General features: G+C 33.5%; 1 protein-coding gene across 2 annotated transcripts in view; it reads left to right on the forward strand.

The window, feature by feature from the left end:
• The window catches only part of PHIP (pleckstrin homology domain interacting protein), a 151,128-nt gene that overhangs the window by 74,682 nt on the left and 55,821 nt on the right, over positions 1 to 20,625 (forward strand). Inside the window, exons 16-21 of one of the 2 annotated variants that reach the window (XM_021670307.2) lie at positions 4,874 to 5,002; positions 7,216 to 7,441; positions 10,944 to 11,081; positions 11,737 to 11,920; positions 17,490 to 17,604; positions 20,123 to 20,263. In XM_021670307.2, the coding sequence (XP_021525982.1) occupies positions 4,874 to 5,002; positions 7,216 to 7,441; positions 10,944 to 11,081; positions 11,737 to 11,920; positions 17,490 to 17,604; positions 20,123 to 20,263 (933 nt within the window). Of the gene's footprint in view, positions 1 to 4,873; positions 5,003 to 7,215; positions 7,442 to 10,943; positions 11,082 to 11,736; positions 11,921 to 17,486; positions 17,605 to 20,122; positions 20,264 to 20,625 lie in introns of both variants that reach the window. The other variant, XM_021670306.2, reaches the window with a different exon arrangement.

Here is a 20,625-nt window from a genome sequence, read left to right on the forward strand (position 1 = left end):
ATAGAAGTAAAAAGAAGAAAATGTTGAAGTGTTTCCTATAGAATATAGTTTACTTCCTCATGGAGACAGGAGAAGGCAGTGCAGAAGGCTTAGAAGTAAACTTTGGAAAATACTCATATATTTAGCAGAATGGAAAAGAGGTCATAATCTCTAGAGGGTATACCAAGGAAGATACACATATTAGCACACTATGCTTATATGCCAGAAAGACCAAAAGAGAATAAGCCACAAGGGAGGTTTAATCAATAGTATTGCTCTCCCCAGAGAAATCAGAATATGGGTACAAAATGCTCTTAAATTTGAAGATATTTATTTTGGTAGTATTTTTCTTTTGATGAACATCTAGAGCTGATTTTTCAGAATTACTTTTATGTAATCATTTTTTTCCCTTTTATGTAATAATTTGATCCACTGATTTTATCAAGTCAAGTCCAGCAGTTTCCTTTTTTATGCTGGCATTAGTTAAAGCATTTTCAATATTAAAACAGCCATGCAGTAACAATATTTTAAAGTAATTGGATAACATCTGATCTGTTGGAATTTGGATAGTTTCTTTTAAAATCATCTTTGTTTACATAATGAGAAGATAGCCAGCGCGTTCTCCCCCCACCCCACCAAGACAGAGTCTCGCTCTGTCCCTAGGATGGAGTGCAGTGTTGTGATCTCAGCTCGCTGCAACCTCCGCCTCCTGAGTTCAGGCGATTCTCCTGCCTCAGCCTTCTGAGTAGCTGGGACTACAGGCACATGTCACCATGCTCAGCTGATTTTTGTATTTTTAGTAGGGATGGAGTTTCACCATGTTGGCCAGGATCCAACACTTATTTTAAACATACATCTGAGTCTCTTTTGTATCTAGTGTACATATTTTTTTCCCTATGTCGGCAAGCTCCAACCTAAAAGTGTTTTTGATAAGGAAGGACTTCTTAAGGGTTATTCTTAGCATAAATTCCATTTCTCAGCTCTTTTCATTCTTGGTCTAAGAGTCTATTTCATAAAATTACTTTAGGGTATTTTAAAGGATGCATAATTTTAAATGTTGGAGTATTTCCTAGGTAAGATGCTTTCTTCTAATCAATGACATGTTTGAAAAAATGAACAAGACAAATTGACCCTGCTAATAGAATTGAAATAACTAGGAGAGGATGGTTCTGCCTAAGATAGCCCATATTTTTTAACTTTCCTACTTTATGTCGAGGTTTTCTAGAAGTATGTACTTCTCATATTCACTATATGTATGTTCTTCATGATTGATATAATTTACACCCTAGAATTTTAGTCTGCATTCTGCTTTTAATATACTTCAACTCCAGATTTGTCCAGTTTTTTTCAGTGTACTTTTCTGTACCTCAGATGATAGGATTTTAGGAGTGGACTCTGGAGGTAATTTATCTTCATCATTCCACCCATATTAGGTGATTTACCTATTACTGGTGGAGAGATATCTTAAGTCTTCGACCTCATTCCTCTGTGTAATCATTCATCTTTCTACTTCACAAAAATTATGTTAGAAGTTGTATATACTACCCTTCCTCAGAAAAGGTATCAGTATTCTTTATTTATGAGTCTGTCCTTATCAGAGCTCTTAGCTCATAAATTTTTGTATCATTTAATTTCTTTAAAGTTCAGTATAAGTTTCTAAATGCCTAACAAGTTTATACTACTCATTTATTGGTAGTATTTATAGAATTCTTAGTATGAGGATTTTCTAATAAGGGAGTCATTATTTTAACACATCTGATCCTCTTATTTCCTCCTTTTAAAAATAAAATACAATAATTACTGAATATACCTCTATTTCTTTTTCTTCCTATTACTCTTTGACATTTTTGCAGTTATTGGTAAATACTGTCTCATAGATTATCTTAGCTAAACCTTATTGGTATTTAATGTTTATGAGTTCTATTTGGTCTTTATATGTGGCCAAAATAATGCATAACAAGCATACTTGATTTTATTAGAGGAATAGTTCATCTAAATGCACTTATTTTGATAATTTGTCATTACTTAGTAATTTCACTCTTTTGTAATTATTACAACTGCAGTAAGTGCTAGCTAGCATAAGCTATATGTAGTATTAAATTTTATGTTTACTCATTTTCTTGCTATGTAGTATATTTAATTTTATGATAGGCACATATACCTTTCATTTGGTTAGAGAGGATATTTTCTTTCTTTTCATTTTTCAAGATAAGCCTCATTGCTTTCTAGTAAATGTGAATATTCAAATAGCGCTTTCATTTAAAATTTTGTCTTTGAGAATTCTTATTCATAAATACTTAAAAAGATGAAACTTTTTTCTTTTGGTTGGCTTAGTTAATCATATCTTATATTTTAAAACCAGCTAGGATATTTTTGGTTATATAGAGAAGTAAAATATTTTCCTATTCTGCATCATCAACTGTTTGGAAACCTGGTCTTGGAAAATCTAGTCTGCAGTTTATAGGTATGGGTGTTTATTGTCTGAGAAACCATTAATAAATAGAGAGTTGGTCTTTTAATTGATGAGGTTAGAGGCACCTTTTCTAACTGGTTCATGAGTAAAGCAGATATTTTAATGTCTTCTTTAATAAATGGTTAATCAAAATAATATTTTTCTTTTTTTTCTGATATGATTGAAATGTACTTTCATTTTCTCCATATAAAAGTCACTTTGGAGTTAAACCAGATGCCTTATGCCAAGAAAATTACTACTGTCTTGCCATATTCACAATGAAATGTGTTATGTAGGACACACAGGCATCTTTAATATGATTGCTTTTTTTCTTTGCTTTTTTAGAACTTTATAAGTTTCAGCTGTCCCCAAATATTCTTTTAGAGATCTACTAACTGTAAATGTGGCAACACTGGTAAATAATATGGGTCTAGGGTTGATCAGTCCTACTTGCCCCCCAACCCTTACCCCCAAAATGAAAAAAATGTACAGCAAGATTGTTTAAACAACACATGAAGGATACCATGCATAGGAACATTGATCAGATTTCCTTTGAAATTGCTAAATTGGACCACTTTCAAGACTCTGCTGTACTGTCTACTTAAAATTGTAATCTTAGACTTGTATTACACTTCTGGAAACATTTATTAGAGTAGATTTACAAAGTAGTTGCTTTTTTTGTTCTCTCTCTTGTCTTCTGTAAAATTTTGAGTGAACTGAGTTAAAAAAATTGTTTAACAACACATGGCTAAGGCAGTTTCAATACCTTAATTTTTAGCTTTGGATACGAAAGTCCATTTAGAGGTGTACTTTGTTCATGTGGTTGCTTATTTATAACAGTTCACATAACTTTTATTTGCCTAGGAAAACACTGAAAACTAAAGACTTTAATCCTGAATATCTATCTACTTATAGTCTTTCATTTTTGGCAAATGCCTGGCTGTATGGCTACTGGTGCCCTTATGGTAATCTGGAGAAATAGTTACATTCTTTTTTGTTTTTGAATTGTTTTAAAGTAGACTTGCAATCAGTCACCTTCCTTTCCTATCTTACCATCCTCCAACTTTCTTCACACTTGAAATATAATCCTGTTTCACTTGTGATTCATTTTCTTTCTTTTATGATAAGTTTTTGTGTGTATTAAACATTAGATAATTTTACTAATTTTATCCAATATGGTTACATTTTTTAAAAAGTTACTCTTTTCTATTATTGTAACCATCCAAAACAGCATTAATAAGCATTGTTGCACACATTTCTTCTTTTTAGCAAGCTAAAGGATAAAGCTAGTTGTCTTTCTGAGGCAATCCCATTTATGGTATTGTATTAACTTCTTAGGTCAAGTCCTTTCTTTTATAGAAGTATTTTCTCTTTTTACTAAAATACAAACCTTCCTTGAGAAATCAGTTATTCTTCTTCTGAATTTTAACTTACTTCTGTGTTTGGTGAACTGTACATCCATCCTTATGCCAGATTTTTAATACTAAAGAAAGAAAGTTACCACCTTTCTCTTTTCCAAGCATTTCCTGGGATATTACTAATAAAACTCAATTCGTTCTAGATCAGTGGATACCGGAACAGAAAGGAGGTATTTCTTACCTGATAATGTGTGTGTGTTCCGATTCTGCTAATCCAGAAATCCAATAGCATTTGTTGAAAATCATCCTTAGTTGTTATTTGTTAGGGAGTCAACTCCCTATTTTAGTCGTTTCTAAAATTCAGACCCTAGATGTGCTTTAGATAGGGTAGAATTTTTACCTCTTTCAGAACACTGCTAAAGAAGTTTTCAACTGGAACGTAGTCTGAAGAAGCACTGAGAGCAAAAAATTCAGAGTGGTGATTGGCCACCTCTGTTTGATTGACAGGTTGCAGGGAGGAAACCCATTCGTTCTGGATTAATGGAACTGGAAAACAGAAAACAATTATCAGGTAAAAAAAACCTTTTCTTTAACCTTTGAAATTCACCATTTAAAAGATGAGTCAGACTACCAGGGAATTTATTACCAAAAAGAATAAAATCTAGTGTCATTTGAGCAGTGATCTCTGGCTCCTACTTCCAAGAGTTACCAAAAAATCGGTACAGTTGCTACATGTCAGCTTTTGCAGAAAGGGCATGATTGAATAGAGATAGATGGAGTGTAAGATGTAATTATGTGTTAAATCTGAGTTTAAAACATGAAGCAGAATTCTATGGGTGGGGGAGATTGGTATTCTTTTATTTCCTGAATTGTGTTTGGTCTGTGGATAGAGTATTTTTCAAGGCTATTAATCTGGCACTTTTCATGAATATTCATAAATTTTATTATTGTACTACGCTTGTTTTACTTAATCTTTACTTCATTAGGATGTATACTACTTTTATCATAAAATTATTGTAATAATAGTGACCAGTTCTTTACATTTTAATGGCTTTTTTTTTATTGTTGGTTAAATATATTTCAGATTGAAGGCCAAGGACATGGTGCAGTATTTGACTGCAAATGTTCTCCTGATGGTCAGCATTTTGCATGCACAGACTCTCATGGACATCTTTTAATTTTTGGCTTTGGGTCCAGTAGCAAGTATGACAAGGTAGAGTATGTTGACGATACATTATGTCCTTATTTTTTTAATGAATGTTTAGGGGTTGTATTTTTTTGGAGTGGGTGAGAATCATAATTTTTACATTCAGGATAAAATTTGAAGAATTTTATGTTAATTAGTCTGGAGACTTTAGTTTTGGAAAGGAAGGTGAAGACAGCAGTTAAATCTCACTTTATTAGGGCTTATTATTTAAAAATCTGCATATTTCAGAAAAAAAACTTAACTTAGCCTGCTGGAGCAATCTAGATTGGAATTTTTAACGTGGGGTATATAAACTGGAGTTGAAAGATGTTATCCGTAGTGGGACTTTGAAATGTAAAATGTTTCATTTATATAGGTAATATGTACTTATCTAGGATACCAATCTGTGGCTTTCATATGTTTCTTAAAAATGTATTATATTACCTGATTGTACCTAATGTTTTTTGTTAAAGATCCTGTCCAGTTTTTTGGGGATTTTTTTTGCAGGGTTGAGGTGAAATGTCTCACTATGTTGCCTAGACTGACTTTGAATTCTTGGTCTCAAACAATCCTCTCATTTCAGCCTACTAAATAACTGTACCTGGCATTACAGGCCTGTGCCACTGTGCTCAGCAGTTAAAAACCCTGACTTTAAGATAATTGACTAAAAGAATTAAATGGCTTATTTGTGTTGGAATGGTATAAAAGTTTGTGATAGTAAATATTGAGTGGTTTATCATTTAGTTTAAAAAATTATAAATGAACCAGTGAAATTTTACATAATAAAATTTGTGTCCAGGTCGAGTTTATTTTAATAATTTTATATCATCTCAAAACATTTAACTCTTATAAAATTTTACATTGATTTTTATATTAATATTACATAAATCATACTTACTGTATACCTAAGGATTTAAGATAAAGCATGGTAGCTCTGTGGAAGTAAAAATACTGTTGAATGATTTATGACTAGTTTTGATTTTACCATTTAATTTAAAAGTGAATATTGAATAACTTATTTTTAGTGATAGCTTTTTTTTTGAGACAGAGTCTTGCTCTGTCACCAGGCTGGAGTGCAGTTGTGTGATCGTGGCGCTGTCTTGGCTCACTGCAACCTCCACCTCCCAGGTTCAAGCAATTATCCTGCCTCAGCTTCCCGAGTAGCTGGGACTACAGGCATGCGCCACCACACCCAGCTAAATTTTTGTATTTTAGTAGAGACGGGGTTTCACCATGTTGGCCAAGATGGTTTTCATCTTTAGGCCTCATGATCCGTCAACCTCAGCCTCCCAAAGTGCTGGAATTATAGGCGTGAGCCACCATGCCCAGCTAGTGGTAGCTTTTTTATGTAGTAGTCCCCCCTTATCCACATAAAATATGTTCCAAAGCTCCCAGTGGATACCTAAAACCTTGGATAGTACCAAACCCTATGCATACTATGTTTTTCCTATACAGTAGTAAGTGGGTACCATATCTAGACAGTGTGGATATACTGGACAAAGGGATGATTCATGTCCCAAGTGAGATGTCATATGATTTCATTATGCTTTTTGGAGTAGTGCACAGTTTAAAACTTAAGAGTTGTTTATTTTTGGTATTTTTGGTTCAGTATTTTTGGACTCAGGTTGACCACAGGTAACTGAAACCATGGATTACAAATAAGAGCGGACTCCTGCCCCCTCTTATAATCTCTTCCTTGTTTCAGGGAAAATTTAAAGCAGCTACTTTTCTGATCATAATACTTAAGGTAGAAAATAAAAAGACCTGTTTACAATTAATTTAGGAAAATAATATTTTAAAAACTGTTACTGAATACCATGATTTGTATTCAGATGTTTGCTTTCTATTAGAAATGTTGTAGATTTTGGGCCGGGTGCGGTGGCTCACGCCTGTAATCCCAGCACTTTGGGAGGCCGAGGTGGGTGGATCACGAGGTCAAGAGATCAAGACCATCCTGGTCAACATGGTGAAACCCCGTCTCTACTAAAACTACAAAAAATTAGCTGGGCATGGTGGCGCATGCCTGTAATCCCAGCTACTCAGGAGGCTGAGGCAGGAGAATTGCCTGAACCCAGGAGGCGGAGGTTGCAGTGAGCCGAGATCGTGCCATTGCACTCCAGCCTGGATAACAAGAGCGAAACTCCATCTCCAAAAAAAAAAGAAATATTGTAGATTTTTTTCTACAGTGATACATTTTTATTTTTATTTTTCCAGTCTTTTATGGACTTTTCTTTTTACAGATAGCAGATCAGATGTTCTTTCACAGTGATTATCGGCCACTTATCCGTGATGCAAACAATTTTGTATTAGATGAACAGACTCAGCAAGCACCTCATCTTATGCCTCCTCCTTTTTTGGTTGATGTTGATGGTAACCCTCATCCATCAAGATATCAAAGATTAGTTCCTGGTCGTGAAAATTGCAGGGAGGAACAACTCATCCCTCAGATGGGAGTAACTTCTTCAGGTAGGTGCTCATTTTCTTAGACAGTCAAATTTTCTTCTTCCCACTCAACTGTTAAAATTCCTAATTGAGTAAAACTTTGTTTTCAGTTGTTAAGTGGATGAGAAGTAAAAGTATTGTTTTATAGTTCTGTACAGATCTTTGATCATACTTAAGGATTACAAGTTAATTAAGGAACGTTGGAGATTTACAGCATTAATTTTGATTTATTATCCATTTGTAACCCCTAGGGATTAATAAGGTAGTTCCTGTATTTGGTGTGAAACAAGTCAATTTGTTTATTTATTCAGCAACATTTATTGATAATCTGTTTTGTCTCTGACACTGCTGAGCCATGGCTGTTCAGCAGTGAATTAAACAAATATGATTCTTGTTTTCATGGAAATGGGTTAGTAGATTGATAAACACAGTTTATTAGAATAAACAAATACATAGTTCAAATTGTAATATATGTTATTAAAGGGAATAATAGTATGATGTGAGACAGATTGTAGATGGCCTGTTCACATTGAAGATGTTTTAAAAAGTGATCAACTTTTAAAGATTTATAAGAAATAAGATTAAGATGAAAAGTGTTCAGAGCTGTTTTGGTAAAGTATAATGGAGTGTTGAAGAATCAAATGAGAGTCAAAGGAGTCAAAGTCTTCAAACTGCTCTCCCTCTTTTGACAAGAAATGTAGCACTAGTATCTTAAGTAAAAATAATAGAAAGTTTCTGTAAAGAAGGTTAAACCAGTTGTGTCATTATGAATACTTCTATATTTTTAGACTAGAAAAATATTGATGAAAATACTTTAAGTTCTAGACTTTAATTGACAAAAGCTTGTAAGTAGTTTTTGTTTTGAGTGACTTTTAAATAATGATATTAGATTCTGTAAGCAGCACAGAAAAAATCGATCTCAAACCTGCATTATATTTTTCTTAAAGGATTTAGCAAGATATTGCAATGAAGGTGGATGTATTGGATAGAAAGGACTGCTCTTTTAGACATGTCCACTTAGAATGGAGGGTGAGAAGAAACATTAGAGGAATCATTCCTGTGGTTAGTCATAGAGTAGTCCAGTCCAGTGGACTTGAATATCTGGAGTCTGTGAGATTAATATGTCTCAGTACATGGACACAGCATGAACTCAAAGAATAAGTATTATTTCAGAAGTATGGGCAGATACTCAGATAAGTTTCAGTATTAGAGAAGTTCTGGTCATAGGACTGAAATTAAGAGAAATGTCTTCATTCTTTTGGAAAGGAATTGGCAAAAACCAGATTGTGCCCAGGCCTCAAAACAGGTAGCTACTTTAGGGTTTTAGACACAGGGAAATAAGGAAAAACCTCATTTATTAAAGTATCAGTGCTATTTAATTATTATTATTACTTTTAAAATCCATTTACTAGTTTATAAAGGGCTTTCATAAACAGTATCTTACTTAATCCTTGTATTTATGATATTCCAATCCTACAAGTTGAGAGAATTCAAAACTTAATAGTATTGTGTTTTGGAATCACAGGGACTCTAACCTCAGCTCTGATTCTTAGTCTTGTTCTTTCTTCCATATAAAGTAGGCATAATCTTAAAAGTGAAGTAAATGCCAGTTATTGATATCCATAAGAAAGCCCATAGCAATAATAATAATGGCTTTGTAATGAGTCACAAATTTTTCAGTGTTCCAGTTTCACAATTCAGAGTAAAAATGTTTTTGTCATATTTTAGACTTATTGAGTATAAAAATGGCAATATAAAAATAGAACAAAAGCAAAATGCGTTTCAAAAAACCTTAGCTATCTAGATAATAAAATGTATTTTGGGAAATCTCTCAGAGATAGGGAAAAATAGATTTGAGGTATTCTAATAATAAATTGGCATGTTAATATTGACACTGTACAACATACTTTAAATGTGTTTTTTTTTCAGTTGTACACTGAGCTATACCAGATTATTCATCAGTATTCCAACATGTTTTTTTTTTAACAGCAAACCAGGAAAGAAGTATGAGACATTTGAACTTTTACCTCTGTCTGTTTCTACCACTTCTAGCTTGATGACTTTGAATAAGTTATTTTATCCTGTTGAACTTTAGTTTTCTCTTATAAATGAAATAGTGTTATGCACTTAATACATGCAAATTCCTTTTCCTTTTACCTGTCTTACTACTACTTTATTACAGAATATCTTTCCTATCTTTTCTTGCTATTTAAGCCCACCCTAAAATTCTGACCTGATCAGATCTTCTCATATATTTAAATGGCTGATACTAATTGCTGCCTTCTTTATACTCATGCAGTATTTTTCATATATTTCATAACACATATTTTAAAAATTTATTCAGCAAGAGTGAATATTTTTTAATGCCTAGCATTGTATTAGATTTAGATAATATTAAGATAAATGAAACAGTTCATGCTTTTGAGGAACTAACTAGTTTGGGCTTCATTTATGTTTTATATTGGTCTGAGTACTTAGATATGTTTAGGCTGTTTAAGGAACTGAAAGAAGGTAACAGCTAATTCTTTCAGAAGTAGTTTGGAAAGATTTCACAGAGAAAATATCATGGAGGTACAGTTATAGTTGGTGATCGAATGGTAAGTTAGAGATTATGTTTATCCTTTTAATGGGGATATTGTGTTCAAAAGTTTCAGTTCATGAAGGTGTTTTTGTGTTAGAAGGGCAGAAGTCAAGTGGTCCTGTATGAATGGTACGAGGAAGAATTAATGCTGGAAAAGTTGGATGGGTTAAAATACAAATTTCTCCCTGCTTCACAGCCTTCATACCTCTTGCATGCTTTCCGAAGTGTTCCTTATCTAACTCTTTACGTGACTAGCTAATTTAAATCTCAGTTGAAATGCTACCTTCTCCGAGAGGGCTTCTCTGATTTTTCTGACCCATCATCACCTTCTTTATTTCAACACCATTCTTTCATACTCTGTATTAACTACTGAGTTTTTGTTTACTTTCCCCATCAGATTGTTAGCTCCCTAGAGGGCAGGGATCTTCATGTCCCTTATTTACCACTAGATCTCCAGTACCTAGCATAGTTCCTAATGTATAGTAGACAGTCAATTTATTGAATAAATGAAGCAGTAATTTTTTTTAAGAAAGTGAGTAATCAGATTTGTAATTTTAAAAGAAACTATGATCTAAGTAGAAAACCTTACTTTTGCCACTTACTAGATGTATGACTTCAAACAGTTATTTTGTTTTTCTCATCTATAAAGTAGAGTTGTTTAAACATACCTAATGGAGTTACCATAAGTATTATGAGTATCTGAATCATGATAAACACTTAGTAAAAGTTAGCAATGATCCTCATCATTATTTTTGATAAACTAAGAAAGACAGATTTTTTTCTTTATTTTCTTTTCTATAACTCCCATCATTTACAGTTGATCATTTTAGGTCTTTTACTCAAGCAAAATTTATGTTTAATTCTGAACTAGTAAGTGAGGTTGGTGAATAAAGTGGTTTGAATAGTAACTAAAGTATTCCTAATATTTTGTGTGGTATTGCATAGGACTGAATCAAGTTCTTAGTCAGCAAGCAAACCAGGAGATCAGCCCACTGGACAGCATGATTCAAAGACTACAACAGGAACAAGACCTAAGACGTTCTGGTGAAGCAGGTATCAGTAATACCAGCCGTTTAAGTAGAGGTAAGCAGGTATTCTATTTTAAGTGAAACATTTAGAAATTTGAAACAGCCTAAATTTCCCACAGTGTTAAGTGAATAAACAAATTAAGGTACATCCATAAAATGAAATATTAGGCTGCCAAAATGATCAGGGTTTTGAAGATTATTTAATGATCTAAGAAAATGCTTCATAATAAGTTTCAAGTTAGAGATAATAAGTTTTTCAATGTGTGTATTATTCCACATTTTCAATAGTAAATATGTAGAGTAGTCAAAGCCATATTCTTGAACAGCTCATTACCCTTATTGTTGTACATTATTAAACTTTAAGAGTCAAAACAAATTTATGAACCGTAAATATTCTTGGGTTTGTGTGTTTTGATTCTTACGATGTTTTCCCAAAAATACCTAGTTTTTTTTTTTTTTAAAGTAATGATTTTATATCCTTGGGGCTTAATAGTCCATAGTTATGATTCATTGACTTACCTAATCAACTGAATAACCATATTTTGTTTTCATTACACTTTTGCCTGTGATTTAGTTCCTGATACGGTAATTTAATTATTGTCACGATATGAGGTTTCATGTGGAAGATAGTGTTTTATCTTTTTTTTCTGCTATAAACTAATGGAGAAATATCTCTAAGTAGAACTTAATATACTAACTTTTTCACTTAGGTTCCATAAGTTCTACCTCAGAGGTTCATTCACCACCAAACGTAGGACTAAGACGTAGTGGACAAATTGAAGGTGTACGGCAAATGCACAGCAATGCACCAAGAAGTGAAATAGCCACAGAGCGGGATCTTGTAGCTTGGAGTCGAAGGGTGGTAGTACCTGAGCTATCAGCTGGTGTAGCCAGGTAAGGGAAGTTGTGAATTTTTATGTACCATAGTTCATTGTGTTAATTTTGAATTCGTTCAAAGCATAATACCTTTTCAGCTCTGTAATTCCTCTGAAATTTATCTGAAAAGGTAGTATGAACTATTCATGACTGTAGAAAAATTGTTTCTAAAATACATTTATTTCTTGAATGATTTGTGTAAATGATAAGAATATGTGTTAGCAGCAGGAAAATGATAAATTTGGATTGATGAAATAGAAGGTTTTATTGAGTAGCATATTTCAATCTTCATTTGTCTGGTTTATATCTTAAAATACATTTTATAAAGTTTGTTATAATTTTTTAATTTCTTATATGGATTTAGCCAGCTAGTCACATGATATTAAAATGCAAAAAAATTACATTAATTGGAAACATAAAAAATATGTTATATATTAAAATATTTATATTTAAAAGTATACATTTATGAATTTAAAAGTATTGATTTAATAAAGTTCTATTCTCTTATACCATGCCATGAGGGAACTTTATATCCAGTTCCTTTTGATTCTTTGGTCATGAAATACTCATGAATGAGACCTATATGAACCTAATTAATGCTGATTTCTGTGTATGAAGTATGTTCTATGTATGAAGGTCAAAATGTGAATTTGAATTTAAGATTTTCTAGTTCTTAAATTCAGAAGATAATAGTTATTACATAATTAAAATGTTTGTCTTAACTTTTTTATAGATTATGCTTTTTGATTGGACATACTTTGAATTTATGTTAGGATTTAGAATTAAATATACACCAAAGGTATAAATTTACACTTTCTTATGACATATATGCCCTGTTACCCTTTATAAGTTAATTAACTCACATGGTATATTTTTAATTGAATTCTTGTTTGCTTTTTAATTCTAATGTTCAGGTTTGAAAGAGGTCAAGTAAATAGTGCCCATTTTTCAACACCAATTCTGAAATAATTGAAAAATAGCGTGGAGAATAAGACACATAGTAAATCAGTAAATACTACTTTTGTTACAAAAAGTAATATTCCACAAAACTGTATCAGTAACAAAAAGTAATATTCCCCAGAGGCAGAGAGCAGTGGGTCACAGTTTCTCCCCTTACGGAACATGCAATTTGCTTCTTAAAGATGCAGGGCAAAATTTATACATTGCACACAATGGCATAAGGCTGGACCATGCTAAGCTGGGTTTTTCTTCCAGAGCATATCAATTGACTAATTTGTTCCTCCTCTAGAGAGTAATGGATCAGGAGATATTATTGCTAGTGGGTGGTTGGACTGCTGCACATCAAAGGGAACCTGAGGAGTGAGGAAGATTTGTTTCTCTTAAATATTCTTCATCCTTTTATTGCTTTATCATTCGGCTTAACTATTCACTGACCTATAATCAAGCAAGGCTGTGGCCATAGCTTTAACAGATATTCTTTCTCTGGGCTTCCTAGAGTGTTGTCTCTCAAACTAAGTACTCATCCTATAGGAATCTTCCTGAGAATCTCTCCAGTCAGTAGTCTAAAGTTTGCCTCTAAAAGGCTCTGAAATGGGTCATTATAGTCCATTAATTAAAATGAAATCCAGTGACATATCCAGCAGGGGGCTAAGTAACATAGAAATAATTCTCAGAACTCAATAGTAAACAACAGAATTCAACCAGAGAATGGGCAGAAGACATGAACAGACATTCACCAAAGAGGATCGATAGATGGCAGATAAGCACATGAGATCACCCATGTCATTTACCATTGGGGAAATAGAAGTTTAAACCACAGTGAAATATCACTCCATTCTTCTCAGAATGGTTAAAATATAAAATAAATGACAGCACTAAATAGTAGAGATATAGAGAAAACTGAATTACTCATGCATTGCTAGTGGGAATGCAAAATGATAGAGCCATTTTGGAAAACAGTTTTGCACTTTTCTAAAGTCCTCAACATGCAACTGCCTTGTCTTATGACCCAGCAATTGCACTATTGGGGATTTACATTTATCCTAAACAAATAAAAACTCATATTCACACAGAAACCTGAACATAAATGTATAGCAGCTTTATTTTTAATGGCCAGAAGCCAGAAAGTTAATAGGATGTATTTCAATGGGTAGATGGTTAAACAATGGTATATTCATATGATGGACTACTGTGTAATAAAAAGGAACAACATATTGCTACAATGTGTATGAATCTTGAGGGAATTATGCTGAGTGGGGAAAAATAATTTCAAAGTACATTCTGTATGATTCCATTTATGAAATAGTGTTGAAATGGCAAGGGTATAGGAATGGAGAACAGATTGAGGTTGCTAAGATACAGGCATACTTTGGGGATATTGGAGTTTTGATTCCAGACTAGTGCAATAAAAGCAGCTCATGTGATGTTTTCTGGTTTTCCAGTGCATGTAAAAGTTACGGTTATACTATTCTATAATCTGTTAATTGTACAATATCATTATGTCTGAAAAAAACTACATACCTAATTTAAAAATTCTTTACTGCTGAAAAATGCTAACAACCATCTGAGCCTTCAGTGATTATACTCTTCTTGCTGCTGAAGGGTCTTGCTTCGATGTTGATGGCTGCTGGCTGATCAGAGTGGAGGTTGCTGAAGGTTGGAGTGGCTGTGGAAATTTCTTAAAAGAACAAAATAATAACGTTTCCTATATTGATTTGACTCTTTTCATGAAAGATTTCTGTATAGAACTTATTTCAAAACTGGAGTCCCTCCTCTCAAACCCTGCCATGGCTTTATTAATTAAGTTCATGTAATTTTCCACATCCTTTGTTATCATTTCAACGGTGTTAAAAGCATATTCACTAGAGTAGACTCTGTCAATAAACCTCTTTGTTCATCCATGAGCAGCTCCTCATTCGTTTGATGTTTTATTATGAGACTTCATTTCAGTCACATATTTAGGTGTCACTTCTAATTCTAGTTCTCCTGCTGCTTTCATTACATCTATAGTAACTTCTTCCACTGATGCCTTCAGAATTATCCATGAGGACTGGAATCAGCTTCTTTCAAACTCCTGTTAATACTGATATTTTGACCTCTTCACTTGAATCATGAATGTTCTTAATGGCATCTAGAATGATGAATCATTTCCAGAAGGTTTTCAATGTACTTTGCCCAGATCTATTAGCAGAATAACGAACTAGTGCAGCTCTTGCCTTATGAAATGTAATTTCTTAAAATAATGAGACTTGAAAGTCAAAATTACTCCCTTGACCCATAGGCTGCAGAATGGATGTTGGGTTAGCAGGCATGAAAATAACACTGATCACCTTGTATATCTCTGTCAGAGCTTGTGGGTTACAAGGTGCATTGTCAGTGAACAGTAATATTTTGAAAGGAATCATGTTCTCTGAGTACTAGATCTCAACAGTGGGCTAAAAATATTCAGTAAACCATGCTGTAAACAGATGTGCTGTCATCTAGACTTTGTTGTTTTATTTATGGAGCACAAGATGAATATATTTATCATAATTCTTAAGTGCCCTAGGATTTTTGGAATGATAAATGAGCATTAGCTTCAACTTGAAGTCACTAACTGCATTAGCCCCTAACAAGATATATAGACTGTCCTTTGAAGCTTTGAAGGCAAGCACTGACTCCTCTCTAGTTGTGAAAGTCCAAATGATCTCTTCTTCCATAAGATGGCTGTTTCATCTGTTAAAACATTGATCTGTTGTTTAGTGTAGCTACTTTCTGCAGTGATCTTAGCTAGATCTTCTGAATAAATTGCTACAGCTACTTCATCAGCACTTGGTGCTTCACCCTGTCCTTCTGTGTTACACAGGTAGCTCCTCTTGTAAATCTCATGAACCAGCCTCTGCTAGCTTCCAGCTTTTCTTCTGCAGTTTTTCCCGCCTTCCAACCTTCATAGAATGGAAGAGAGTTAGGGCCTTACTCTGGATTATTAGGTTTTGGCTTAAGGGAATGTTGTAGCTGGTTTGGTCTTGTATCCAGACCACAAAAACTATTTCCATATCAGCAACAAGTCTGGTTCACTTTCGTATCATTCTTATGTTCACTGGAGTAGCACATTTAACTTCTTCAAGAACTTTTCCTTTGCATTCAAAACATGGTTGGTTGGCACAAGAGGCATAGTGTCGGCTTACAGCCTCTCTTGGCTTTTGACATGCCTTTGTCACAGTATAATCATTTCTACCTTTGATTTAAAGTGAGAAATGTTTTCACTGGATCAATTAGAGGCCATTGTAGGGTTTTAATTGGCCTAACTTTAATGTAGCTCTGTCTCGGAATAGTGAGGGAGAAGATGGGGCAATGACTAGTTGGTAGAGCAGTCAGAACACATGTAACATTTGTCAGTCAAGTTCGTTATCCTATATAGGTGAGGTTCAGGCGCTTCCAAACAACTACAATAAAAGCATAAAAAATTACTGACACCAGATCTCCATAATTAATTAATGGTAGTGAAAAAGCTTGAAATATTTTGAGAATTACCAAAATGTGATGCAGACACGAAGTTAGCACAGACAAGCAGTTGGAAAATGGCAGTTGCTCAATGCAGGGTTGCCACAGACCACACACATAGAAACTAATAGAAGTGAAACAGGAGAAATCTGAATAAGATCAATGGTTCGTATAAATGTCAGCATCCTCCTTATGATGTTGTACCGTGCTTTGTAAAATGTTACCATTTGGGGAACTGGTTAAAGGATACAAATAATTGCTCTGTTATTTCTTACAACTATATGTCGGTCTATAATTATTTCAGTAAAAAGTTTAATTAAAAAAAACTAAGAACAAAAAATTCAAGCCTGTTTTTTCACAAGATTTAAATTTGCTCATTTTATTTTCCATTCAGAATTATGACCATCCACAATGGAGATTGTGCAGTTAAGTAACGTGGTAACATTAATATCATCTAGTAAAGAAATATCAACAGTGTATAGTTGCACTGTGTTTTAGTATTAACTTCCTTATTATGAAATCTTAAGGGAGAATTAAAGTTCAAATAGCCTTGCATTTCAAAAACTTTAAAGTTGTAAGATAATAAAGTAAAAGATAAATTACTTGTTCTCATGAGTTCATTTTATGAAATTTAAGTTTAAAATTGGTGTTCCTCACTTCTGCTGTTCAATTTCACCTTGATGTTTGAATTTGTAAAGTAAAACCTGACCTCCCTGTTACTGGAAAGGGTGTAGTTCTTTCAGGGCTTTCTGTTTAACCTCAGGCTCTGTTGTATTGAATTTTTAAGAAGATTCCAGCTATCTATATGGCACAGAAGATTATCAAAGCATAGGCCCTATCCTTAAAAAAAAAAAAAAAAACAAACAAACAATTTCTCACTCTTGGAAAAGTTTCCCTAGGAATCATCATGTTCCCAGAATCTGATACTTGATTTGCCAAAGACAGTAGCAGGAACCAGTAGTGTCAAGTAGACAGAGTTTTTAATCATTTAATGCCAGATGTCCTGAGCCCACAACTTATGAAATTAAACTCAGAAATCTTTATCAGGTGCTTCCATCTAAAAATAAAACATCAGGAGTAGCATTCCTTTCTTGATGTTATGTGTAAAATTCTAGTAATGCATATGGCTTTTGTCTTTCAGTAGGCAAGAAGAATGGAGAACTGCAAAGGGAGAAGAAGAAATAAAGACTTATAGGTCAGAAGAGAAAAGAAAACACTTAACTGTTCCAAAAGAGAATAAAATACCCACTGTCTCAAAGGTACATATTAATTCCTTTGATGTTTAATAATTGCTTCATAAGTATAATGACCATTTTGTAATTTAAAATGTTAATTTTATAAACAGGATAATTAATGATATAAAATTAACATAGTTAATTCTTGATTATATCTGGATTGTCTATTGTTTACCGTTTAAAATTTTTAATTCCATTCCTGCTTTCTAGTGTACCCTTTCCCAAAGTGCCAATTCTTGTATACTCATTACATCTAATAAATTATACTAAAGCCTTATCAAGAACTTTCTTTAGCTCTTCACAATCTTGTGGGCCATCTTTGTACAGTCTAAAATAGTGTTTTGTTAATGTTTTTCTATGTGTTTTTTTAGTGTCTTGCATCTATTTGTTATTCTAGATAATCAAGTCAGGTAATGCTGCTACAGATAATAGTTCTCATTTTCTCCATTAAGAGAGGTAGATTTTCCCTACTAGTTTTGCCTTACTGGGTTCTCTGTCATCCTACTCTGGAAAAACTTTTGCACCAAGTAGATTTCAATTGGTCGTGGCCTAATTGGAGAGAGATTTGTACTTAAAAGTGTAAAGGAATCACAAGTATCCCTTTTTCCTTTCCTGTTTTTTTTTTTATTTTGGAAAAAAAATCTTGACTTGAAAGCTTCGGAGCCTTAGAGTCTGAAATTGAGGAAGCCTATGTGAAACTTCTTTTTCAGTCCAAGTCACTATCTAAAGCAATCATTGAAACAAAGAAAAAAAAAAAAAACCAAAACTGGGCTTCTTCACCAGGTTCCTGCTCCTTTCTTTTTTTTATTTGAGTTTTTAAAACCTCCTAAATCAGTCTTCTTTTCTAGAATTCACTTTTCTGTTTTATTACTCTTCTCTTCAAAATACTCAAGTAGTCCTTTTTTTTTTTACTAAGGGTATCACACCTTGGGATCAGTAGGACCTCACAGTGCTAGAATTCCTGTTAGTATAATAAAGGAAAATTACTTTCTGAAATAATCTTGTTTTTTGGTTGGTTGATTGGCTGGCTTATTCATGGTGAGTAGAAAGCATACCTTTTTTCCATCCTTTGTTGAGATAAACTTATATAATGATGATGAGAGTTTGTATTGCTTGCCACTACCTTTATGGATGGAACATGTTAATCTATTAAAAATAAAAGATGTGCTTATCTTTTAATTCATTAGTACCTTGAAAACTTTTTAAGAAATAAAAGGACTGATACTTAGTGTATACATATATGTATATGTGTGGGCATGCACACTTACATATTTTTAGTGTCTTTTGTTAAAACAACTATAATAACTTCATTTATCATTTATGTGGTCAGCTGGCTAGCATTTATTTTTCCCAAATTTAATGGTTAGTTTTGATTCAAGGATGTCTAATTGATTCTTTATTTTTTCTATGAGAAGACCCTGAATTTATTTCATGGATGTGATTCTCTTTTTTGTTTGGTTGGTGGGAAGACAAAGTCTCATGGTGTTAACCGAGGCTGGAGTGCAGTGGGATGGTCCTAGCTGACTGCAGCCTTGGACTTGCTCAAGTGATTTTCTTGCCTTGTCATCACAAATAGCTGGGACTATAGTTTCGTACCACCATGCTTGGCTAACTTTAAATTTTAAAATTTTTTGACGTCATAGAGACAGTGTCTTGCCATTGCCCTGGCTAGTCTTGAATTACTGACATCAAAGTGCAGTTCTCCCACATTGGCCTCCCAAAGTGCTGGGATTACAGGCATGAGCTCCAATAGCTGGCCCTTGTATTCACTTTTGAGTTAGCTTTATTCAGTTTCTTTGTGTGTTTTAGGTATAGATTTGAAGTTTATTGAGTTTGTCTTCATCACTGTGTTGGACTTTGTCAGTTTTTTAGTGCTTACTGGTTGTATTCCCATCTGCTGCAGAAGACTTCTCACATTTATTCCAGCAGAAGAAAAACAGCCCATCCATATGGCATCTTATCCTTAGAATGGCAGGGTAGCTTTATGATCCCCATTTTAGTTTCCAGTTTGCCTGTGTCTCTTACATATACCTCACAGCCCATTGTCCTTTTTCTTACTTCTGTAGGTTTGAGGTAGAATTCAGAAGAGTTCAGTGTTTGGTCTGATCTTTTATCATGAATCCTTATGTCTGTCACTAATTAGAAAAATCAATGTTTTTATAACTAATCAATCAGCAAGTGAATATCAGCATACCACAGTAAGCCTTGATTTAACTTGATGTAATGTTAAAATATTTGAGTTGGTACTATAACCTCATCCGTTTAAGTTACATCTTAAATACGAACAAATGTTTTTATTATTCTTGTATGTTATGATAAATTACCTCACTTTGTGACCCAGGCTGGAGTGCAGTGATGCAATCATCCTTCGCTGAGGCCTTGAACTCCTAAGCTCAAGCAATTTTCCTCAGTAGCTGGGACTACAGGCATGTGCCACCATGCCCAGCTTGAATTTTTTTTTATTTAAAAAGTAAATGAACTTTTAAACAAAAATCCTGCTCTTTAAACATGCTGTGAATAAATTTAATTTGCTTTTTTCTAGAATCATGCTCATGAGCATTTCCTGGATCTTGGAGAATCCAAAAAGCAGCAGACAAATCAACACAATTATCGTACGAGATCTGCATTGGAAGAGACTCCTAGACCCCCAGAAGAGCTAGAAAATGGCACTAGTTCTTCAGATGTAAGATATCAGCACATTCATAAATTTCATTTTTACTTATTTTTAAAATATGAGTTTCATTCTTTGTATTTATTGATATGTTTATAGTAGCTTAAATACGGCATTTTGGGGTCTTATACAGACAGCTTTTATTTTCTAAAAATCTATTTCTAGGCATGGCACACATACACATAATTTCAAATCCACAAAATCCTTGTGAATTAATTATTCTCATTTTATGGATAAGGATTCTGAGGCTCACAGATACTTAGATTATATAATCACCTATTAAGAGATAGTGCAGAGACTAAATGCAAGTTTGTTTCACTTTAAAACCAAGCTTTTTAAGTGATACCATGAAGCTGTAGTATAGTGTAAGTATA

The sequence above is a fragment of the Aotus nancymaae genome, unplaced genomic scaffold (genome assembly GCF_030222135.1).
Source record: "Aotus nancymaae isolate 86718 unplaced genomic scaffold, 86718_ANA_hifiasm-v0.15.2.pri h1tg000040l, whole genome shotgun sequence".
In the NCBI taxonomy this organism is placed as follows: Eukaryota; Metazoa; Chordata; class Mammalia; order Primates; family Aotidae; genus Aotus; species Aotus nancymaae.